Consider the following 25,783-nt stretch of genomic DNA (forward strand, 5'->3'; position numbering starts at 1 on the left):
GGACGCGGCTAGTTGGTTAGCATGCTCATTTCAGTAGATATCTCTGAAATACAATAGATGGAGGTCTTGTTTCATGACATCATCACTGTGGCTCCTTCACATACTATTGATGGTGTTAAGTCATTTTTTTTTTTTTTTTTAACATTTTAAACTAAAATTCTGTCCAGATTTGGCCAGATCTCACACGTTGCACCTTTAGGTATTATATTATATTTCAGAATATTATACAGTCCCAGTCAAGTGTTTGGACAGTTACACATCTTTTTGTTCTTCAGGCTATGAGCTTCTGCACGTTTAACTTTAATTAAACTAAAACTAAAATAACACAGTGACAATTTCACTCCCCACAGGCATACACTGTAGAGGGAAACCATAAAAGGATTAAGCGGAGAAAGGTCTTTCATGGATGTGTTGATGGTTTTAGTCGGACCATCACATACCTGCAATGCCTCAATAACAATCGGGTCTGAAGTGTACTGTGGGTGTTTTGTACTGGTGACCACAGCATGGAAAACACAGAGGTTGCCAGGTATCTGCTGGAGAGAAGTGGGTTAGATAGAACGGCTGTAGGCAGAGCTAAACAGAGTACTGCCCTCCCACTGAGGGCATACTGGACTCGACAGATGAACTCTATTTGTTTTTTCTACGTGTTATCTACTTGCCAAGAGTTCAAGGGGCTGCTGTAGAATTCTGAAATCAGTGGAACAACCAACAACACATTTTTGCAGGAAATGAAAGAGACATGATCATGCAGGAAATCCATTTATGGTTGAAGGGAGAAGCCAACTCCAGGGATGACTTTTGCACCCATTGCAATTGATTTTACCCAGCTTTGAATGTTTAATCACAGAATGTTAAAATTAACATAAAGCTCCAAAAGAAAGGAATGAAAGACAAGGAAAGAGAAAATGGCGAATGAAAAGGATGTAAAGAGAGGAGTGAAAGAAAAAAGAAAAAAAGTTAATAGAACGACAAAGATAGCATAGCAAACTATTCAAAAGGTACAGTACATAATGGAAAGACAGTGGATTCTACAAGAGACAGACCGCAAAAAGAAAGGAAGCAAACGTAAATAAGATAGAGGAAGGGGGGCTGAGTAAAAAATAAAAATAAATAATAAATGGAGGGAAAACAAAAAACAAACATGCCACAAATCACCTCAAAGAGCTCATGATTGGCCTTTACTTAAGTTAAGCCAGACATACAACCAAACTGAAACAATAAGGTTGAGCTCTTTTCCAGCAAACTATCAATTGGCAATGTAAAGTCAGCACTATTAACTTTAGCTCTTATCTTAATAAATATATGTGCATAAAATTCTTTGTTGTCTCTTATTAATTCTGTGATTCATTATGTTTTACCTCCTTGCAAAATTAACCGCCACTTGAAATCTTTTATTTCCTCTTCAATACATCTTTTAAATTCTCTGTACATGTTTTTTATTACTTTTTTATTAAATGATGATCAACCTTTTTATTAATATTGATTTAGAATAGATTCTTTTATTCCACTGAACTTCTTGGCATATCTCATTTTATTTATTCTATTGTATTTTATTCCCATTCTATTTATTACTCCCTTATTTTTATGCCTTCATGTCACTGTAAGTTTTTAGTATGCGTGTGAAGCAAGCTGTTCAAACAAATTGCCCCTGGTGGGATTAATACGGTTGTCTGAATCTGAATCTGCTTTGAACATAGTAAATTAAAACCAGGTGTCGAATTTGATTCAACATTTCTGACATTGTTGTGATAACAGTTGGGGGGTTTTAAATGTTGTTTAAGACGCCAATGGTTTAACTGAGCAGCTCCCGGTCCACCATCTTCCCATAACAATCATGACTGGAAAGGCGGGCCATGTCCTATCTTCATCAAATATAACCAGTCAGAAACTGAGGATTTAGTGCCATTTCCTGTTCAATCAAATTTGCTTCAGTTCCAATTAAACTCTCTCACACTAACACATGGGCAGCGGTCGAAAAGTCTTGTTTGCTTATAGAAAAGGTTCCTATGAGTGAAATGACCCGGAAATATCTAAGTTGCAGCCATGGTTAGAGCTGGTCGAATTCTCTAAATGATAATGAATGGAGCTTCAGCGCTTCCTATCTTATCTCCTTTAGTATAGTAAACACTGCAGCTGCCTTTACGAAAGGAAATGAGAAAATGCTGTCTCACACTTTTAAAGTGACACACTGTTGTAGTTTCACCACAGAAAACCCACAAAAATGTAGAAAAAACAGCACACCTGTATGCAGTGGCGTTTTCTCCGGGAAGCCGGACTTCCCCAGTTTTACAGGCTATAGTTGTCATTTTAATAAATATAAAACTATATAAATATTCTGTGCTGTAGCTGCCGTCCCCCCTCCTTCCCATTCTCATGTAGGTAAACAGTGCCCCTCTAACTAATGTGTGAATGTGTGGTGAAACTACAGAGGCTGTGAGATATAAAGGCCTGCTGTAGACTAATGTCATGTCTCTGAAGGAGGCTGGGTCAATGTTGGCATCCCTTGATGTATAAAAAGAATGATTAACCAATCAGATGAAGCTATCATCATGACACTGCAGAACTGTGAGCCCAACCCCCTCTGGCCTCACATCAACCAACTCAGAACATGTTTATAACGTCACTGACATTGAAATTACAGGAGATAAACACTAACCCAACAACACTGGTAAGTGCAGTTATGGAGTTTTAGGTTAAGTTAAACGATAATAGATAAAGTATGCAAACTATGTGTGTATGCCAAGCACATAAAACTGAGTTTGTAAGTCATGTGTTTGATGCATTAACCTACTGTTATTTTACGATATAAAACTTTCATCTCCTGGTTGAGTTTGTGAATGAATGCGTCTTTCACTCATTATCGAATCTGTACATTGCATTAAGTGACTGGTTATGCATTTAGGTGGGGGGTTACGTAAGTAGATAAGATGTTTGGGGCAGTGTGTGTGTGTGTGTGTGTGTGTGTCAGTGTGTGTGTGAGAGCGAGAAAGAGAGACAATGAGAGAGCGAGAAAGGGAGCCTGTGTAGGTACAGTGAAGTAAAGGTTATTATATAACATGCTTAATTATTATTTCAATGGCTCAACGTTCTCTTATTGTGTATTCCTTTCATGTCATCTTATTTCAACATGTCAATCATGTTTATTTTGTTTTTGTGGTTAGGAAAGGAGGTATTTATTGTCCATGTGTTATAACTAAAGTTTGTTTACTGTACTTGCAGTGCAAGTGCAGTCATCTTTTCCTAAGTCCTTATGAATTGTCCTTCACACCTTTCCTTGACCTCATGATGCTTTCGCATTGAGGTCAAGGAAAAGTGTTTAGGAAAGGAAATAATTTTGACTTTTCGACCACAGCCCTATTCTCAGTCATAGACTACCCCAAATAATTCTGTGTTACATTCACTATCATTTTGTTCCATACACATAATTATTAACATTCACATGTGCTATTTGTTTCTCTTACATATGCTATTATACTCTTTCAAATATATTATCTCATACATATATTAGACCTTTTTCCTCTGTTACAGAGACTATTATGCAAGTGTATATTGCATGAATAAGTATAGTTCTCTGTGCAAGAGGGCACAGCGCTGTGTGCGCATGAGAGTATGATGGTAAATAAAAGAAAATATGATTGTGCATGTAACAGGGTAGTGATTGTGTTAAAGTAGTGGTTTACATGTGAGATCATGATTTTAGGTGTGAAACCAAGTATGAATTATCTCTCAAGACGCCTCCCATAATAGTGTGTGTGTGTGTGTGTGTGTGTGTGTGTCTAATGCATAAAATTGTTGTTTTGGTTTCATGTCTGCTAATAGTCACTGATGGCGTTTTCAGCTTTGTTGAGCCTCCAGCTATAACTGAAGTTGTAAGTATTCAGTGTCCTACAGATTTTGACAAATACAGTTTAAAGTAAAATGAAAAAATTCTCTTCATCACAGGATGATAATGATGATGACACATTGTCTGACACAGAGAGGACTTCAGAAGTGCCTACAGAGGTAGGCTATAAATCCTAAAATGATGTATGGTAGCTACTGATAGTTTATTTTAATGATCAGTTATTTAAATTGATTTTCATTCTGGAATTAAATTGTGAGTTTGATACACAGAAGTGATGAGAATAAATAATGAATAGAAATACAGTTTGCACATTCTAATCCTTTTTAACAGAGCATGACTGGGCATTGCCAGGCTGATGGAGGAGGGTCCATCAACCTGCACAGCACAGATCCACACTGTGAGATGTTCAGAAAATGGCAGGTTACTTCTTCATGTTGAACTGTAGGATTTAATGTCATTTTTATGTCTCCCATGTTTCCCAAATGGCTTGGAAGTTAACACGTAGTCATAATGCGCCACATCTGAGTCAATATTTCATTCTTGTCCTGTTGTCTGATAACAGAAACATTAAGAAAAATACCCTGTAAGTATTTTATTGATCATACATTGATACATATGTTGATACATATGTTCTAAATACTTACAGTGTAACTTTTGGACTGTAATCTAAAGTGTTACAGAGTAATGCAAAACAAAAACAGCTCACAAACCAATTTCATTTTCTTCAGTTTTACTTCTGCTGACATCCATAGCGTGTGTACTGCTCGACCATCTCCTTTATGCCTGCACAGGTAGTTTTGTGTTGCTCAGTTTGACACTCTGCTTCTGTTGGCCAGTACTCGATCCAGGTTCTCTCACCGAGCACATACTGATACCTGATTTAGAAACACAAAGCGGGGGAACGGTTTGAATGTCTAAATGCTGACAATATTACGAGGGGAATGAAAATACCAGATGTAGACACAACAAACTTACGATTCTCTCTCTTCGTCTATGTGAATATCTTTGGACGTGCCCATGATAAGGTAGGTTTTGCCTGTGCCTAAATCTAAAGCCGCTCTGCAGTGCGGATGACTGAGGAATGTGCGCAGTTTACCCTGAGGACCCACATCAATACTTCCTGTAATTGAAATATGGGAGGAGAGAGAGAAGATACTTAAACACAACTATGGTATATTACAAACTGGGTTTTTTTGGATCTCTGACAATCTTTGTTTTCAGTTACGAAATAAGAGAGGTGGGTGCAAAGAGCTCATAAAATTCAAAAAGGTAAAAGAAATTTGGTCTCTCACCCTCAAGATGCTTTAGGTGAAACATTTGAGGAAAGCAAATGTTTAAGCAGTTGAAACATTTCAAGGTTTAGAGGAAATAAACCCACCTTCTTTGACGACTTCCAGTAACCGCACTGTGTAAATGTCAGTGGACAAACCATCTGTATATTCCTCAAGACTCACTTTGTACACTGAGGACAGACAAGTTGCAGATTTTTTACCTCAGGTGCTCCCTTGCTTACTTATTTTCTCAATCTCTTACTCTCACACCAACACATATACAAACAGGAACTCACCAAAATCTATTTTGATGTTCACTTCAGTCTCACAAGCCTTAGCTGTGCGTTCAGCGTTGTTAATGTTGCCTTTCTTCTGCATACTGCAGTTCTCTGGGAATATGCAGAGATGTCCCACTTAAATAATCACATTATTATTCTTTGGTGCTTGTTGCTTCTGATAGAAAGTTCTGATGAACATGCTACAATCAATTATGCTGCATGACCGTCTCCTTCACCACATATTAAAACAAGCACATCACAAACAAGTGCAACCCCCAAATTAGTGATGAATATTTGGTTTACCTCCTCCATCAAAAGTGTTCAAGAATTTCAGATCTAACAAATTAATGCATATACACCTTATGTCTTCAGGTAGACATCATCCTGTTTACCTTCAGCACATGTGCATTCATCATTTCTACAGAGCCTCAGTAGCTCTCCAGCTCTCCTCTCTGGATGGTAGAATTTCATACAATGTGTTCCTGCAACAAGACAGAAAATATTTATAGATATACTGTATGTGTGTGTGTGTGTGTGTGTGTGTGTGTGTGTGTGTGTGTGTCAGAGACAGAGGCAGCATGTTTCTAGGCATCTTTGAGACTTACTATTACTGTACTGATGGTCATGATATTCATAGATAGACACAGCTGCTGGTTGTAAGACGCCCACTTTCAGCGTCTGGTGGATTCTAAAAGCGATCTCTTCTGTTTGTGTGTGAGAAACCTGTGGAGAGATGTAAAGCAAAGGTGAGACACAGATAAACAGAGAAACAACGATTCAGAGAGAAAAAGGGAAAGAGAGAAGAAAGACTGATGTCTTACCTTGTCCAGGTAGATAATGAGCGAGCCTCTCTCTGACAGGGCTGTGTTCATCTTATATTTTGCAATGGTGCGGGCACGGCCTTTGGACAACTACACACACACACACACACACACACACACACACACACACACACACACACACACACACACACACACACAATAATAAAAAGTGACCTTTTTGTGTGTGGTGTGTATGTGTGTGTAGTTGAAGACTTACTAAGTCAAGGTCTTTTGTGTTCACAGTGAAGCCTGTTAGCAAGCCAATATCCAAGACTGACATGGTTGCATCGTGCTCCTTGTCTTTATACCTGCACATAAAATTAACAGTTTAATAAAAAGTATTATGAGGGAAATCTTGTTTACAGCTATAAACCACTATAAAGCAAACATTTTACCCCTAAACTATCCTTTTTTACAAAACTGACCCTGTTTTGTCAACCGCTGTTTCCAAGTTCAAGAAGGAACTTTAAATCTGAGCTTTTAAGTAAACATGGAGGAGAACTCCTTGAAGTAGCTACTGTTCCAAACCGTTTGCTTCTGATTTGTTAAAATATGCACAAATTGAGATTAAATGAAAATCAAATCAATATTTTTGTTGTCTATTTTCTTTTAAGCTGGAGAAATGAAATAATTGGAGATGGTGAAAAAGTTGTGAAATGGAGATCGGTAATGAAAACTGGTTCTGTAGAAAGCCATTTTACTGTGATGTTTGCTGGTATTATTTCCTTCGTCTACTTACATAACCTCTATTTTCAGCTGGTATATCATCTCATCCTCATTCATTTTCCCTGGAGAAGCAAGACATCAGATGAGCATAAAAACAAGTAATAAACAAATGGTTAAAATGACAAAACAAAACCAAATTACCTGGGATGAGCGCCACTGACAGGTTAAACTTCTGGCAGTCGCTCTCCTTCTCTTTAGGCAGAGCGTAATACAGCGACACCATCTGTCACACAGAGAAAAGTGCATTTTAACATTGGATGCACTGTGATAAAATAATATGGGTATCTGTCTGAATGGTTAGGCTAAACACACACAAGGTTAAAACATGTCTTTGGTCTCATTTGGGATCAAAAAGGACACATCAATAGAAAAGAGATTTTATATACTGTCACTGTTGCTTCTCCTGTGCCCGTGGCAGTCACTTTCACATCCTGGTTTATATCGTTGATCTGTGGGGATTTAAAATATGCACACAAACACACACAGGGATCAGCAGAAGAAACAAACACAGTGAAAGCAAAAGGAATGATGATATTAATGCGTCACTGTGAGTTTGTGTGCTTGTGTTCTCACTTTAGATGTTCTCGTGGCATAGTGGTTATTCCTGTTTAAGTTGTACTTGTTAGGTTTTGACCTGCCCGGCAACAAGATGTCCACATTCAGATCATATTCTGGTTCTTTGGCCCTGGCCCAGTACTCTGCCACAGCCTGGTACACCATTATGGTAGCCTGGAGAGAAACATGACCTGTAGTTTGAGCCCAGATTACCTACGAACAAGTGAAACAGCAGCCAAAAACAAAACAAAACAATATAGAGAAAATAAGAGTCATGCAACATGTGTTACCTGAGTTGATCCATATCCTCCATTCACTCTCTTCTGTTTGTTGAACCATCTCACTACAGGTCTGGCTTCTTTAAAAGCCTTTGTTGACAGAAAGCAATGGATGGAATCAGTGTTTGACTGTGGATTGATTTTTTAAATTATTGTGGTGAAAACAGAGAAAATATAGCTGTTGAACTAGGAGGTTAGGGGCTTTGCAATTTGGGAAATCCCTGTCTTCGCAACCCTTCTACTCTTTTCTGTGATACCATGGATGGATTTGTTTTAGTAGCATGACATGCTGGTGACACACAGATGCAGTAAGTGGGACGTGCTCACCTCAGCCTTGACCAGAGCCAGAAGAGCGTAAGCTGTGGCTTCCAGTGTGTAAACACGTCCCTTCGGTACAGGCCAGTGGGACAAGTCTATAGAAACCACATACACAAGATTGTAGTACTATACTGTACTCACGAAAAGCCAGAATATGCATTGAAGTTGACAAACTATCTAATAGCAAGATTCATCAGAGTGATCAGCTGGGCTCAAGTATACATGTTAAAGAATATGTGGCTATGCAAACCCTCTGATCTATTCATCTACAGAATCTGTTTCTGTATGTGAATATGATTTGAAGAAACCTGGGGAAGCAAACTTGTAGAGGACGTCCTGGTTCAGTTTGTTTTCATTGGCCAGGGCATATGATGTCATGGCAACAGCATAAGGGTTGATTAGGCTGGGCAGGCGTCTCTCCAGGTAGGCCACTGCTTTGGTTGTACTGCCTGGCAGATGCTGGACAGAAGGAAAAGATGACAGATTAAAGGAGGAGGGAGAGTAATGGGAGAACAGATAGACAGCAGGGGTTTCACAGTGTAACAGGTAAAATGGGTGAGATTACTGTAATACTATCCACTGTAGGTGCTGGAGTGTATCACATACTGTACTGGGGGAAAGGCAGGGTACTAAATGGACAAGTCACCAGTCTATCACAGGACTGTAACACATATTAGCTCTCATATTCACACTGATGGCAAATTTAGAGTGACCAATTTGGTCCCTGATTATGACAGACGTAACACGATAAATCCTGCAGTTGACTTATCTCTATTGTAAGAAAACTAAATGTAGCTGGAACAGCTAGATGGTAAATATGTGGGCTTGTTTAATTACTCTAACATTCAAGATAGATTGCTTTATTGAATGCTAGTATTATTTGGCTATGGGACATGACCCTGTTTGTCCCATCTCTTACCTGTCTTATGAACCATTAATCACAGTTAACACCAGGGCACAAAGTTAGTAAATGGAGAAGAAAAGAGGTGAAGAAAAGACAAACACTGTAGGCAGGTAAGTACTCACGTTAACAGTGGCAGCACACAGTGTGCGTGACTCTTGCATGGCGATGAGACAGAAGGCTGTCATGGAGGCATCTGAATCTCTGCCTTGTACATCACCCTACACATGCACACACAAACAAACGTGTCAGTATCACCGTTATCATTACTATCATCAGTATCACACATGTCTATATTCATACAAGATGATAGCCAATGACATGCAATGGTTTGCTTTTAGAAAAATTATTTTGTTTAGCATCAAGATGAAGAATTGATGTTAATGAAATCAGGGCACGCACTATCATCTCTCCGTGGGACACACTTCCTACTTCTCTAAACACGCCGTCAGTTCGCTGTGCTTTGAGGATCAGAAACTTGACAGCATCACAGATCACTTTGCTTTGCACTGCCACCAGACTGTTGGCCATGGCAAACACCTTGACGACATAAGCTGTCAACCTAACAGAGAGGAGAGGGTGGAATTGTTTAGTTAGTGATTAGATGGATGGATGGATGGATGGATGGATGGAGAGGCAGAGTCTAGGTGGGAGGATGTGCACACATTTATGTGTGAGTTCAAGCATGTCAGCAGTCCTCACCAGGTGCTGCTTTGGTGATCGAGATATGCAGCAAAAGACCCATCCTTTTTACGATAGGCAAGCTGATTATGGTAACCTAAATAAAACAAAATAAAAACACAGTCTTTTTCACTGACTCCTGATTAAACTCTGTACTGAAGATCATCCATTAAAAAGCCACTTTAAGTTGCACTGTTAGATTAGGTGGTTTGCGTTTTTACACAAGGACTTTCAACAAAATATGCTGTCTGTGCTAATAAATGCATCTGAGTTAGCCCACCGGTGCTTATGTGTTGGAGGGCTTCGTCACGTCTCCCAATGCTCAAAGGTTCCCACAGGTTGGCATTGTCCAAATATGTGGTTGTAATGACAGGCAGGGTCATGTGGATCATGTTCTCCTCTCCACAGCCCACAGGCTGGTAGATCAGACTACCCATTGGTGTCCCACTGATGGCATTCTTCAACACACTTGTGTGCACTTTCCCTGCAAACATTTCCACAACTAGTGAGGTGATAATCTACCACTGAGAACAAAGTAACAACTATTAGGTAAGACTACAGACACTACCACATATCATTCATTAGATATCTCACCTGTGACAGAGATCTGTGTGGTAGTAGGTGTGTTTGGAAGAAAATCTTTCATAGCAAGTCCACTGTTGATAATTTCCACTTGTTTGCCATCTAAAAGAAAGAAAACTTTTTCATTAAATGGCCATTAATTACATAGAAATGACTATGCATATAAGTAATTAAACAAGACAAATTTAGGGAGTATGTTATGAACAGCCTTGTAACCATGAGTTGGAGCTACTTTTTTGTTCTCCACAGGCTGTGTTCATCTCTCTAGCCCTGCCGGAATGACGTTCAATCTACAGCTTCAGCTATTAAACACAGAGACATATCACACATATCACACTTTATTTCACTTGCAAACTAAGACTTGCACCCTGTTGGGTGGTCTCACTATAGTTCCGGGTCTGCTACTGTGTTTGCCATGACAAATATCCTTTGAGCCTTGGTGTTTAATATCAATGCAAGGACTTTCAAATAATACTTGTGCTAAATGCAACTATCTGACATTTGCAGAAAGGGTTGCTTGGTTGGCAAGACTGGAAATAACAATGCTGAGGCTGACTTACCACCTTGGGAAATATCTGCAGAGAGTCCATCAGCAGTTACTACAGCTATCTGCTTTTAAATCCCTCTGGTCAATACATGATGCTGTTTTCTATGCTCATAAAACGTAGAAGCAAGATGACCTCCGGTTGGGTCTTTGGCTTCCGTGTTTGCCAATATTAAGACCCTGCTTTTAAATTTACAGTCTCTTATTGCTGCTGCTACCACTGCGTTTGCTTTTGTGTAGAGTTCATTGCCTGACCTGCTGTTCAAGTCAAGAGCGTCACCAAACTGACATTTGTGCATGCGAGAAGACTTGGGACAAGAACATAGCCCTTGGCTGAGTTGGGTAACCGAAACTGTTGAAGTTATTAACGTTGTACAACACAGTTCTTGGGAAATATTGTACTATTGGGTAACTGTCTGTTTAAGCAATTTGTATCGTTTCCAAAGGGTTTTGACTGAAGGTTATAATAGAGGAGATCTTGCCTGAATTAGTTAGAATGCTTTGCACATTTGCCTTGATTGCTTGCTTCTCTGTGTGCAAATAAAACTGATATTAATCAGCACTTGATTTCGCCTGTTGGGCTAAGACTTCTTTTCTTTGGTAAAGTAGATTGGCGAAGAGATGTTTTTCCCTCAGAATTGTCAACCATAAAGGGACCATTAGGGGAATGGGAGGAACAGAAGTAATTATAGATGGTATCCTGTCAGGTTGTTGCCGTCAGCGACAGGATACTGAGATGAATCATTCCACAAGTTAAACCCAAAATTCCTCCACATGGTCAATTTGAAAGATAAGCCTGTCTTCTCCCAAAAGGCCATTGAATCAGAATCATACGGCAGCTGGGTAAACTCACCTACACCTTTATTTGCAGGATCCAGAGCTATAATCTGAGGCCATTTCATCAGCAAGCCTTCAGGCTGGAAGAACAACAGTTAGGACAAACATCTGGAATCACAACAAGTTTCAAGTTCAACTCTTCAAACTGATGTGTAATCAATTTAAGGTCGGTTCCTTGGGGATTCTCATGATTAGATTTGATTATAATTGTTTAATTCAGAGGTGCCACAGTTCAACACAGAATCAGCTATCAATTCAAAATCAATTCTTGATCAAATAACTAGAAAAGCAAGCCCTATTTTCATGCTGTTACTCAAACAAACTTTGTGCAAAATCATTCATTCATGTTTGTTGAAGTCCACTGAATTATGGATAAAACCTAACTAGCAGTTGAAAGTAACCTGTGAAGTTTTTGACCACTTTTATAATTGGGCCTCCAATTATAATTGTTGGTACAGCACATCAGGATGCGCACCCGCTTGAGCATACAGACGATGCAATGTACACATTCCTTTAGTCAATTTCACACTATTCTGCTAATAGGAAGGCAGTGGTGATAACTGCTTACATGCATTTCATCACCGCAAAATGTTTTCAAAAAATAGCTTGTTGTATGAGGAAGGAAATTTGTTAGACACACAGTGCACTGGATGTAAACATAACTTTTGTTTAACTGTTTGAATGAAAACTCAGCAGGACATCTTTAAGGTATTGGTCTTGATGAAGACTGTCTGACCAAACTAAAAAGCTGAGAAAAGTCTTTAAGACAAAAAAGAAACCAAGTCATTGCCTTCACCAGCATCTCCTTCGTCAGCACTCTGCGGTCAGGACGAAATGAATAATTCAGAGCACAATCAGCAAACTTTTCTGAAATGTCATCAAGACTTTTCCTGACTGAGATCCAAACACACACCTCTGACCTATGCTACTGCTCTGCTAGCTACTACGACCCATGAATGAACGGTCAAGTGTGGTTTTATAAGATGGGTAGAGTTAGTTGGTCATTCAAATCATGTTTGATTGGGTACATTTGAGTAATTGAACTTCAGTTGCCAAAAATATTTTAACAATTTCTTTAACTGAGACCAAGAAATAAATCATGAATTGACAAAAGTTACTTCACAAACCAAGTAACTTACAAATTTTGATTCCAACTGCAATAAATTGGAAACATGCTACAGCATTTTGTGACAGATTGATGAAATAAAAGTGACCATAGTTAGGGTGCACACCACTTAACTGCAATGTTCACAACTTGATTCCCAGATTTGTTGCATGTCATACCCCTCTCTATCCCCTTGTTTCCTGTCTGTATACACTGATTGTCCAATAAAGACAAAAAGCTAAAAAAAAAAAAAAGGACAACCCCAACGACCAGCGCAAAGTGGTAGGCAGTGGCACTTCTCATAGGATGCAGATTAATCATCATATTTGTCCTGCCATCTTCAGATGGCTGCAGACATTTAAGGTAGAAACGGGACGGCTTTGATACATTATTATGCAGTTGTGGACGACAGAAAAGAAGCTCTAAAACCACTACAGCCTGTTTCTCTTACCACCACCTGCAGCGTCTTCACAATGCCATCACTGAGCGCCGAGTCTTTAACAGATGCTTTGATCTCAATGCGGTGTTGTCCCTCCCTCGTGGGAATAATGACAAAAGGTACAGAACGTGTGGCTTGGCACCCAACTTTGACCTCCTGACGATACCTTGCACGTTTTGAAGCTGCACTGCACACATGCTCCTCCTCAAGCAGATCCACACGCACCTTGAAAACAAGGATTGAGAATGAGACTGAGGTATGTGTAGTTGACCATGGATCAAGATCTGCCATTAAGTTGATAAGATTTTGACAATTTCAGGCTCTCTTTCCCCCTACCTATAAAATTACAATAATTTCTGTCTAAAATCCAGTTCCAGTATTGACTGAGCAATGCAGCGCAAACAAATCTAAAGCTCTGTAAAGTAGCTACTTAAATAGCTTAAGTCTTGCATTATTTGAATTCATTCTGTTTTTAGCCACATGTTGTATGAAAGTCTAATATTTTATGTCATCTTGCCCTGGATTGGTTCACCATAACAAAATATGATCCTGCTGTCTCGCTTGAGTGACCTAGACTTACAGTGGTAGGATCCGGTGTGTAGTTGTAGAGGATTGCTTTGATTTCCAGCTGCTCTCCACGGACAGCAGAGTAGGGCAGTCTGAGGTCAATGAAGAAGTCCTTATGTGCAATTACCTCTAACGGATCAGCAACACAGATACCTAACAACAAACAAATAATGAAATAAGGAAAAAAACAAGGCATAAAATGTGGCAAAGGAAAAAGGGGGTAGCTGGGTGAGGGATATGACAACAGAAATAAGTGCATATAGTACAATGTAGAGTGGACTGTTGTTTTTGAGATTAGACAGGTACACCTAAAACACAAGACAGCTTAGCGTCACTGATTTCTCACCATGAGTTCTTGACAGACTAATGCCAGTGAACTGCCAGGTTGTGATTGAGTCTTGCAAAGGAACATTTTTCACAAGTGATGTGGACTCACTGAAACAAAAAAAGTGATTGAAGAGGCAAAGAGAAGTGTTCAACTTTTGTCATACATGAAGTTATCAGTGTATTTCTTGCGTGTATGTTTCAGTTGCCTCACCAGTTGGGTGTTTGTGGAGGGCAAGCAGGCAGTTTGACGTCGGACCACAGCCAACTTTCAGGGAACTTGGTTCGAGAAGTAATGTCATTGCTGTCCATGTAACCGTCATCATCTTCACCTGAAGTGACATTAAAAAGGTTACTATTTTGACTGTTTTATAACTACCAGTATGACAATGAATAACCGCCCGTTCTTTGTTCCCTTGTCTTACTACGAGCCAGTTGGAGGCTTTCATCCTTCCTCTCAGCTTGCTGTATTTCCATCTCGTTGCAGCAGTGCAGGAAGGCCTCGATACAGGCTGCACCATCTGAGATGTACTCACTCCGCCTCTCACAGGTGTATGAAATGGGGGTGACCCTCATGCCATCCAAACAACAGTCACGTTGTAGTTCATCTGTATACTGACTCACTGGAAAGAAAGCGAGTTGTGGGTGGAGGACAGACAGAGGTGAGAAGGTATGCAGACAAGAAATAAATAATACATTTCAAAGCAGGGAAAATTAAAAATAGAGATGAATGAACGAGTCAAGTCGGTCAAGTCAAGATAGCAGGAGCCCTCTCCCCAGTATTGACAGACATGCAGTAAAAGTAGCAGTATTACTTATGTAATATGTAATATTAATATAGGCATAAATATAAAGTAAGAAGAGCTTCAGCTTATTTGTATTCTTCCACTAACACATAGCATGGCAAAGCTGTGTATTGTGACACAAGATGTCCAACTACAGACAGAGGAAGTCTTAATATGACTGCATGTATAGTTATTGGGTAGTGTAGAGCTGTGGTTCTTACCTAAGCTGGTTGTAACGTTCATTGTAGCAGTGGCTCGTTTCTTCCTGCTGAGAGCCTGACAGTCCAGTTCTGGAAACACAACAAAGACCAGATCAACAGACCCCAACAACTACTAGACTTGAAATTTACGTGGTAAAATTGATACACTTCTCTAAGACAATTTAATGGGTAACATCAAGCAGCAACCTCCAAGGATGAAAAATCAAGTCAACACAGAAGTGCCAAAAACTGCAGTTCTTCGAATGGCCGCTTGGGGCTGGCTCCAAAAGTGAGTGAGGGGAAGGCTCTGACTGTTGTGCGGGCTTATGCAAGAAAACAGGTCGGAGTATCAGGCCTTCTTGGAGTCTCTGGGCAGTGTCCTGAAAAGTGTTCTGCCTGGAGACTCAATAGTTCTACTGGGGGACCTCATCACTCATGTGGGCAATGATGGAGAAACCTGGAGGGGCATGATGGGGAGGAACTGCCTCCCTGATCTAAACCTGTATGGTGCTTTGTTATTGGACTTCTTCTAGTCATAGTTTGGCCATAACAAGCACAATGTTCGGGCATAAGGTTGCTAATAAGTGTATTTAGTACCAGAGCACCTTAGGTGGTGGTATCATCAGATCTGCAGACTTATGTCTTGGACACTCGGGTGAAGAGGGGGGTAGAGCTGTAAACTGATAACCACCTGGTGGTGAGTTGGATCAGATGGCCGGAAAGGCTGCCAGACAGACCTGGCAAACACAGACATTTAGTGAGGGTGAACTGGGAACGTCTGTCCATGAGGTTTTCAACTCACACCTCCAGAAGAATTTCTTGTGCATCCCATGGGAGGTTTGGGACATGGAGTCTGAGTGGGCTCATGTTCAAAGCCGCGGTTAGGAACTGTGGTCAATTTGAGGAGCTTCTGAACTCGGGAGAAGATGGATGGATGGATGGATGGATGTTAAAACATAATATTTCACAAAAAATGATTGTCAAAAAATAATGAATAATAATCATTAACATCCCTAAAGAAACATATGGGATCATGATCAGCTCATTTATCATGGTCCTTGGTGGCAATAACCATGCTTGATAGTTGAAACCAACATGGAAACGTCTCAAAGAGTCCTAAAGGAGTTTTTTAAATCGAAATCAACTGGACTAGGTTATTTGTCTGGGAAGACGTTTCACCTCTCATCCAAGAGGCTTCATCAGTTCGTGTACGCATCTGACCAGGCTAGGACTGGCCAGACAAATAACCTAGTCCAGTTGTTTTCGATTTAAAAAACTCCTTTAGGATACTATGACCTGGACAAATGAGAATATACACAGGCTCGTCTCAAAGAGTCAGTTTAACTAAAGTGCAAAAAACATGTTTTCTCACTTACCTCTAGTGGTATTTGGCAATTTTGGCCAGTTTTGAGGTACCTGTCCAAACCATATTTGCCTCACCCCCAAAACCAAAAAGGTGACTGAAATTTTGTTTATGGTGTTCAAACCATTAAAAATTACTTTTAAAAATATAAACCACAACAAACTATCTGCATTGCCACATGGGAAGCGAGACAGAGCTTTTTTGGTGACTGACCCTTTAAAACATAGTCCCTCTATTGTCTAAAAAAACGTTAAATTTGCATTAACTGGTATTTTCGGGAGCAGCAAATAAAACTGTAAACACTGAAATATTATCACCATAGAGCTATGGTGAGGCGTACAGTGGGAGTGTAAAGTGGTTGTGTGTGCATATATTGAGAGTATAAGTACCACAAATACAGTCTGCTTATGCCTAAATATATGTCAGGTTGTTGAACCAATCATACTCAGCTATGGTTGTTATCACATGCTTGCCCTGTCTCACCTGTCTCAGGGCTGCACCCAAATTAAGATTTTAGAGAGTGAGATTAGTAGGAGGGGGGGAAACAGTGAGACTGTAGAGTGTCACCTTGCCTGAAGGGAGTCCCAGAAGCTGTGTTGGACTGAAACAACAGTCCAGCATCGTAGAACACACTCATACTGTCCTTCCCTCCACCTGGTGTGCAGCCTGTATCATATTTCTCTACACTCTCCCACACCTGAACATAAAGAAACATAACAGACAGGGCTCAGGGTTATGCCACATGTGAAGGTTACAGCATATTGCTCCAAACTGATCCAAACTGCTCCAAGTGGTTAGGTCAATACCCGGCATCACAGGTCTGCTGCCATTGGTGTGTGTGCATGGTTGGATAGAGGAACATTTTTGAAAGCAGTAAGTAAATGCAATATATTAAGCATGTAAGTTAAATGACATATCTGATATGACATTAGAAACATTAGCTAATGCAATATACCTGCTGTGTGTCAGTTGAGTTTAATAACCTGTACTATAGAAATACTTAAAAAAACATTTTTTTTAAAAAAAACTAAATCGCTTTCAAGTATATCCAAAACTAAAGATAGGATAAAGAAATTGCCTTTTTCTGGGTCAGGCGGTGCTTGTTATTCAGGATGTAGACGCCTTTGTCAACTGCCACCAGTCCCACTGTGGCCTCTGGATCTCCAGTGACTTTCAGACCAAACATCCTGCGAGGCTCATAGGACACGGCAGGTCTCAATGATTCTAAGTTCAGCTAAAGCAGGAAGACATACCAATGCAAGAGAATTTCATTTGTTAAAACAATTGGATTAAAATATGAATACAAGTATATGTGACAAATTCAAATAACTTCATCAGTTTGTGTGTGGGTGTATTGTTTGCCCACTTAAACTCTGTGCAAGCTCTATTACATCAGTGTTGTGTGTCTCACCGAACCCATGCAGGAGTCCTTCACATCCACCCAAACAGAGTCTGATACCACTTCATTGTCATTTGTATGGTAGTAGGCTATGATGCGGAACGATGGCAGCATTTCTTTGGTGATGGGAGCTATCAGGGAAATCAGTACTTGACTTTTTGTCTGGTAACGGCCATGTTTCACCAGCTGACCTCTGCTCAGGAACTTGGTAAGCACAGATATGAACATCATTACTTATCCGATATGCATGTATACTGAACTACACAAGCTGCGGGAAGCAACTCAAACAGTCAAGTATGTGGACCAAGACACACATACACAGGTGCAAAACATCTCTCACCAGGTACGTGATGTCATTTTGTGCATTTTCCTGCCTGTTGAGGTGGAGGTTGATCTTCAAGTTGTCTCCTAATTTTACTTCAGCTGCATCCACCCCTGTCATACCAACATCTGAATTAGTGAAAGTAGTGAAAGCTAAACTTTGAAAAAAAAAATCCTTTATGGTATTTTGACAGCACTGCCACTACCAGCACCATCGCCACCTCTGTGATATTATAGTAGGTACCTATTTGGATGTAATTGTTGCTGTTGGTGCTATATGGGTGAGCTGTCATGCTGGCTGATGCTTGCCTTTCTGGTGAAATATAAGGATCATTGGTCTTTACCTACAATTAAACACACAGGTAAGCATACAGACAGTTACATACAGTGATGTAAATGACAATTGTCTATCCATAGTTTAGGTTATCTATGTCATTATATAGTACCACATTCTTTCATATGCAAAGAAATCTTTTTAATTATGCTGAGGTAAAAAATGACGCCCTTTCTTAACCTTTTAAATTCACACCATGTCTACTGCCACCAGCTGACAGATACACAGTCACCACAAATCTTGAGGTAACCTGACCCTTTCACTATCCCATCAAGGGACAAATGATTTAGACACAGTGCAGAGTCAGTGTGTTCGTTTCATGAAACAGCAAACAGTGGGGTGTTGGCTCACAGGTCTGTGCTAAACCCACGTGACAGGCTGAAATAAAAGCCAAGCAGACTTTAATAGTGGAAAAGACCTTGCCCTTAAAGAAAAAGACAGAATTGCCACAGGGCATTGGAATGAGATAACCTGTGACCCATCGCACCACTCTTCAAATACCCACCACTTGCATTCAAACAGCAATGTGGCCACCACTCTTGCTCTCTAAATAGTGTTGATACTATTCTTGGGAAATCTCCCCCGTAGACCATGGCTGGCTTCAGAGTGTTTACAAAGTTCTGTCCAATGGTTCATTGCCCACATACGTTTAATCAGTATCAATGACAGACACCTCTTTCTCACTCTCATCAGTGTGAGGGAAATAAGGGCCTCACATAAGACACATAAAGCAGAACTGGTAGCCACTTGTGAGCCTGTACCTCTGTTCTCAGTGGAGCCTCCTCATTCTGCCGGGAAAAATGCTTTGGGCAATCTCTTTAAGGCAAACCTGGGATTGGCCAAAGCAAGCCCAAATCTAAATTACTACCTGAGGATGGCATTTTGGACTTGACTCTCCAAGCTCTGGATTCCTGGGACATGAATGGTTCTCTGTGACAGTACATGATGACTGCAAGACAACATATTGAGAGGATGAAACCTGAGGCCACCTTGTCTGTTGATGTAAGCTAAGGGCCCTACCAACAGCCTGAGTCACTGCCGTGTTGAGGTGGCTGTGTTTCTGACTAGCTGGCAACTGTCCAATTATCACCTATAGCTTACATTTGCTAAATGTGCTTTAACACAAACTGTAAATAAATAAATGCAAATTTACCAATTATCAACACTTACTGTGATGGTCATTGGTTCAGGATTTTGCACTGTATTGATGGAAAGCCTTGCCATGCCATTGACTGCAGTGAGGCCCTGCATCTCGTTTGCATCCATCACCACTGCAACGCCTTGTGCTGGACTGCCGTCAGGTTTCACAACTTCAATCTACTGGCCAAGACGCAAACAACTGCACAGTCAAAAAACATCCAACTATCTAAGGAAAACACATCTGAGGCAAATCTAATACTGTTCTGGAAATAGAAGCTTCAAACTTTAGTAGCTGTACAGAAAACATGTTATGACTGAGATAATAATGACCCAGCGAGTCTGTGTATGAGCTTCTAGTTTTTCTATTTGCATAACACTCAACATCCATGACAGATGCAATTATAACGGTAATAAAATAAATAATCATGGGAGTATTAAAAAGTGTGTGGATTTTACTTTTGTTTTGTAAATTAACATTTTCAGAGGAGATTTATATCACTTGACAAAAATGGTACATCAATCAAATGATCTGTAGCATTAAAAAAAGTCAGTCAGTTATTGGTCATTAAAAATACAATGATAATAATTTTTCAGGATACAGTCCTGTTTGATTGGTTGTGGCTAGTGAATTTCAACTATTTATGTATTTTAAAAAATTTAGCCTAAATTTTATTTTACATACATGTTAAGTGTACATTACCGCAACATCAAAGGACATTCCTGGTTTGAAATATTGGGGTGTTTTCTTGAAGTGGATGGTGTAAGGTGATGTGACAATCTGGATACTTTTCAATCCTGCCTCCGCCATTTCACTGTCTGTGCAAAGATATACAGAGTGCACATGCAACCAACACTCAAGTGGAAAAAAACTGCAGTTCCTCAAACGGCCACTCTGTGAATATTTAGATAATCATCCATTTAAATTTTATAAAGCCATTGTGTAAAAAACTAGAAAAACACCAAAGTGCTAGGTATTAACATTTTGACATGAATAACATTAAAATTAAAAGCAATGTAACCACTCTAGAAATGTCCTTGTAGGTGACCAGCGCCCCCTAGTGAGCGAGAGTTGATGAATGTGACAACCAACCCTATTCTAGTGGAGGCAAATATGTGTTATGTGTAATTTTTTCTCTTTCTTACCGCTGTCTGTCAGCACACTGACAGCTACAAATATGGAACTCCCCACCAGATCCAGGATGTTTTCGAAGGTCTGTGTGATGTGCTCTCTCTTCAGCAAGACCACTCCATTACCGTTCTCGATCTAATAATAAATATAAAACAAATAAAAAAAACATTTTGAAATAGCATACCTTAACAGTTTGCACTTTGCTAAATTTGCTAGTAGCACTGATAAAAGGCCAAACTACAAAACAGGGTTGAGGTTACAAAAGTATCTACTGACCGCCACTCTCTGAAGGGAGCTGGGTAAGCTCTTCTTTTGACCCTCATGCATAACCCCAAATATCCCGAAGGCTGACCCATCCACCTCTTTACCAAACAGATACCTAAAACCACAAGTAAATGTTTTATTTCATAATAAGCTAAAAGTGAGAAAAATAAAATAAACAAGCCCCTTTACTTCATCAGTATACTAATCAAACATAAAAACAAGAACCTTCACATACGTAGCTTTGATGTCGATGGTGAGCTGTGGACTGTCCACATAGAAGAAGGAGCTCGTAGGCGTCACTTTCACCTCAAAACTGGGCAGCACTTACAAATTAAATGCATTTTATTGTGTGTCCAACATCAGATCAAAAGTAAATACTGTAAAAGTGATATAGGGTTTTAATGACAGCTAAACAGGTAAAGACGACCTCTGCTCCGACTCACCGTATTCTTTGACCTCAAACTCTGCAGAGTTGCTCAGGTGTGGTCTGCTGTTTAACTTGGCCACCACTTTCCAAAGCCCAACACTATACAAACACAAACACACACTTGCTTACTTAGTCACTGTGAAGAATGATGTATGCAGAGTTAGACACTAGAAAGCTGTGCTCACCTCTGAGTTTAACGTGCACATATACCCGCAGGAATCTGAGACATCATGACTAGTGTAGGAGTTAACTGGGGTCTTATATTAATCTTACAGTAGTATGATGTGGAAACCTGAGACCTCAAGTGCAAATATATTAATAATGGACTTGGTGCAGAATTTAAACCGAAATGAAATACATTTGCATAGATTTGGGATTTTTCAATGAGGAGTAGACTTTTAAGAATTTTTATGTGTCAAATTTTGTAGAAAACTTGATTATTCAAAAAATATTTTTGAATGTATTCAAACATGTCTGGAGTAAATGTTAAAAAGCGGCTATACCTGATATTTTACAATGACAATATATCAAATGATAATGTGACAATTTGAAAGAGGTAGCTCATAGTGATGAACCTACAAAAAAACAATCACCCAAATTGGCATCTCTGCTTTACGGAGCTTTTACATCGGGATTCAGCATATTGCTTAGCTGTCCTGCAACTTTACTGTTGTGGATCACTGTCACTGCTCTCATGGCATCATTGTACACTACCTGCTTAGCACCAAAAATAGCATTTAGCAACTAAGGAGCCGTTATTTCCCTCAAATGTTGGTTGAGACCTACTGAAATGCATGGCATTCACAAAAGAAAAAAATATTTGGAGACCTTATTTTATAATTATGACTTAATAAATGACTTAATCCCTCACCATTGAACAAAAAAGTATAAATGAAATAAAAAGCCAAGCCAGAAAAATCTAATTAGATACACACCTGACAATTTCACCGAGTTGGTAATCTCCAGAGTAGATGCCGGATTTCAGAGAGACTGGATCAAGTGCTGAAATGATGCCTTCAGGGGTCTAAAACAAGGAACAATTCAATGACAGTGAACCTCACCAATTTACAAATCAATTCATTAATTCCATACTACATTTTCAAAGACCTTAAATACTCATCTTTTTTTCTACAATCTGAGCCTGACTAGCTTCTTGATTGACTATTTCTCAAATCTCTCTCTCTTTCTGATGAGGGAAAGGCTGCACTCAAATGAGCAGCTTAACAAGTACAGGGAGACATGCATATCTCTAGAGATGGACACAAAACCTAACATGGGAACAAGGTTCAGTGGTTCTGTGTTTAGTTATAGTAGTAGCATGGCTCTAGGCGTCCCAAGGGCGTGTACCTGGTACATCCGCCACAGTGTTTTCCATTCATCATCTAAACTAATTTTGTCCCACCACAGTTTCACAACGAACCAAACATTTATTTACACTTCTAATAATGTAACATAAAAGATGTCTAACATTGTGATTGTAGATCTATGTGGAGCACATTGATTGGCTCGATGTTTGCTCGCTGCGTGCGTGTGCCCGGACTGAGCTCAATGGCAAGTCATAATATGTAATCAACTCGCCACAAATTCTGTGTGAAACACTGTGAAAAAGGTGCAAGAATTCCTGGAGATGTAACGCAGAGTGGTTTGTTGCATATGCTTTAGACCATGTGCTTTGGACTTTTAAAAAGGAATTTTAGATGGATGTGGGAGGCAAAGGTGGTAGTATGGAAATTATGTAAAAAATGAAGTCTAATAATTTTACATTCAATTCTGTGCTTTAAAAGATAAAATACAATACCACAATGTCAATGGCAAGAGAAGTATCAGTTCTGGTTTCATTATCCGTCCCCACAGGGTCCATGCGGGGTGTCAGTACAAATATCCTGTAGAGAACTGGAATAAAGACAGTACTGCTGTTACTTTACCTTTAAAGGTTGAAGGAGGGTATTTGCATCTATATGTCTGGTCATGTAACTGACTTTTCATTTAACAAATTTGACAGAACGGCAGTTCACTCTGAAAATAAGAAAAAAAATCAGATAAAATCTATCAACTATGATTAGGCCAAATTCTAACATTTATTACAGAGCAGCAAGGAACTGAGAGCGATGGGGGATGACACGCAACAGTCAGACTCAAAGCAGGGATGTTACAGTTACATCTTAAACTCCAAGGCCACTGTCCCCATATCACAAAATACTTGATGCCCTGGTTCTAAAACAAAAGGCATGATATATTTTAAGATAATGTCTTAAAAATACAAATATAATATTCAATTCAAAATTACTAACAGGACAGAAACATTTTTACAAGTGTTTGGGTTGTCTGTTTCTCAGAACTATTACTGGACTCACCTTTACTGTTGGGGGTGTAGAGGGTCTTGTCAGTCTGGATGAAGATGTAGCCAGACTGGAAGGACACTAAGACAACTTGCTCCAGTACTACATCAGGGAAATAAGCTTGCAGGTAGACATGCTGCTTCATGTCGGGATGCTCACTGAAGTCTCCAGTGGGGATCTGAAAGCAGTATGAAGAGACACAGGCAGCGCTGGGGGAGCAGGATGGGTGTATACGATGCTAAATTTTAAAATTGTTTTGTTTCCTCTCTTGATTGTAGTCATGTTTCTTTAGACATGTGATAGGCCTGCATTTAGACAAGGTTCACCAATATATTTTAGCAAACAAAAAAAACAAATGACAGTAACATACAGTATGTTTCAGCATTTCTACATTACATTAATTTGACCGAAGTTCTGGAATTTATTTGCTCTGTTAAGGATCACAGATGTGGATGCCAGCCTTTTCAACTTGGTCGGATAATTCACGACGTTGATTTCAACTCTGGTATCATTATCGTTGGTGCAGTCTTGACACTCCACAAAGACGTTTTCTGCTGTTCCTACATGCAACACGCTGGGTGCAGACATTATCTTCCTGCAGAGCAGTGGGAAAAGAGACAGAGAATACACTTTAGACACTGTACAAAAAGCTTAGGATACTGACTCACTGACAAACTGAGGAACAGTGACAGACATGTTTACTGATTTGCTTTGTGTTGCTTTTCTCAACAGTTGTAAGAGTGCGTTTAAAGTTCTGTTCATCCAATTTACTAATACAAAAAAACAAACATTTTCTTTGATGAGGATTATCTTCTCCAGCGTGGACTTTAAACACAATTAGTGATCCATTGATTATCTTGACTAAGATCCAGCACTGGATCAATAAAACATTTCATCATGACTCTGTTTGCTGTGGTAGGCTTAATGAATCACTGTGCAAATTCAAAACAACATTTACAACATTTACATTTACCGGAATCGTTTTGAAGGACCTTGATTTATTCAACAAAAACTCCAAACCGGACTGCAGCTTTTCGTTATATTACACATTGAAGTCTTGAATGGAGTAAAACTAATACTCAATCTTCACTCCTTATGCAGGTAATCCCTGGACTTATTGTTGCTCCCATTACAGTTTTTCTCAACAGCTTTAGTAAATTTTCTGAAACACTGTCAAAACATTAGGTACTGTTTTGGTTTACAATGCAGGATAACTTTTTGTATGAGGCGTAAAAGGTCATAACCCAGGCGACGCATTTAAGCCATGTTTAAAAAGTAAACAGTTTCATCAGAAAGTGCATCACTGCCACTAAAATTAAATTTCCCTTTCTGAACGCATAAGACAATAAAGACAAAACGTGCAAGGAGTTTATTTATTTTGCTCATCATTCAGACATACTATCATTCAGAAATAAAGTCATATTTTTTCTCTAGCCTGTCAAACAGTATCCACAACAACTCACACAACACCTAACACTAACAGTAATGTAAATACAAATGCTGTCATTGTTCAGTAAAAACAAATGTCTCTACTTACATTGGAGATTCTTCAGCCAGAGACATCAAGGAGAAAAAAGCCAGTAAGGTCAACAGCCAGAGCTGAGTCCTACACATTGTCCCGCCTGATCCCATTTCTGCTGCTATTGCACCCTCCAGCTCTGCAGCACTCTACTTTTACTTACTTACCTCCCTTCTCCTGCAGCTTTACATCTCCTCACTACTTTCTCCTCCAGTTAATCTCAAGGTAACTAATTGAACTACACCGTCCTTTTTCCTAATACAGAATGGATGCCTGCTCTTTTTGTTGGACTGGTTTCAATAAAATGTCAATACCTGGACATGGTACACTGCTAGCCTGCAGTACAACATCTACGTTTAGGTTTATCCCATTTACTTGTTTTCGGTCTCTTCTGTCCTCCTTTGGGAGAGATGAGAGGAAATGAGGATGCTAAATAAATGAATGGGAAGCACCATTACATACAAATCATAGACACTGGTTGTTAAGGTT

The 25,783-nt window shown here is 39.5% G+C and overlaps 1 protein-coding gene and 1 long non-coding RNA gene across 2 annotated transcripts; one reads left to right on the forward strand and one right to left on the reverse strand.

The window, feature by feature from the left end:
- The first annotated feature begins 220 nt into the window (after positions 1 to 220).
- Positions 221 to 4,560, forward strand: LOC147818309 (uncharacterized). The gene is made up of 3 exons (XR_015438103.1): positions 221 to 2,671; positions 3,946 to 4,005; positions 4,178 to 4,560. It is a non-coding gene; the product is annotated as an uncharacterized LOC147818309 (long non-coding RNA).
- LOC111665563 (complement C3-like) lies at positions 4,425 to 25,620 on the reverse strand. The gene is made up of 43 exons (XM_023420607.2): positions 25,313 to 25,620; positions 24,172 to 24,370; positions 23,791 to 23,953; positions 23,235 to 23,329; positions 22,372 to 22,460; positions 21,453 to 21,535; positions 21,245 to 21,332; positions 21,022 to 21,124; positions 20,760 to 20,880; positions 20,317 to 20,432; positions 19,647 to 19,793; positions 18,387 to 18,486; positions 18,162 to 18,256; positions 17,834 to 18,025; positions 17,501 to 17,656; positions 16,990 to 17,119; positions 15,081 to 15,149; positions 14,500 to 14,697; positions 14,289 to 14,406; positions 14,097 to 14,185; positions 13,764 to 13,903; positions 13,196 to 13,408; positions 11,656 to 11,719; positions 10,271 to 10,360; positions 9,957 to 10,160; positions 9,698 to 9,773; positions 9,398 to 9,557; positions 9,121 to 9,216; positions 8,403 to 8,553; positions 8,104 to 8,189; positions 7,789 to 7,866; positions 7,517 to 7,672; positions 7,330 to 7,392; positions 7,085 to 7,166; positions 6,957 to 7,005; positions 6,435 to 6,525; positions 6,218 to 6,307; positions 6,002 to 6,119; positions 5,789 to 5,878; positions 5,415 to 5,507; positions 5,226 to 5,309; positions 4,823 to 4,967; positions 4,425 to 4,722 (listed from the first exon to the last, which is right to left on the reverse strand). The coding sequence occupies exons 1-43, from the start codon at positions 25,405 to 25,407 to the stop codon at positions 4,578 to 4,580; spliced, it is 5,010 nt and encodes a 1,669-aa protein (XP_023276375.2). The 5' UTR covers positions 25,408 to 25,620; the 3' UTR covers positions 4,425 to 4,577.
- Positions 25,621 to 25,783: the final 163 nt, after the last annotated feature.

This window comes from Seriola lalandi, unplaced genomic scaffold (genome assembly GCF_002814215.2).
Source record: "Seriola lalandi dorsalis isolate HSWRI2012SDOR001 ecotype SW California unplaced genomic scaffold, Sedor1 jcf7180002054654, whole genome shotgun sequence".
Lineage (NCBI taxonomy): Eukaryota > Metazoa > Chordata > Actinopteri > Carangiformes > Carangidae > Seriola > Seriola lalandi.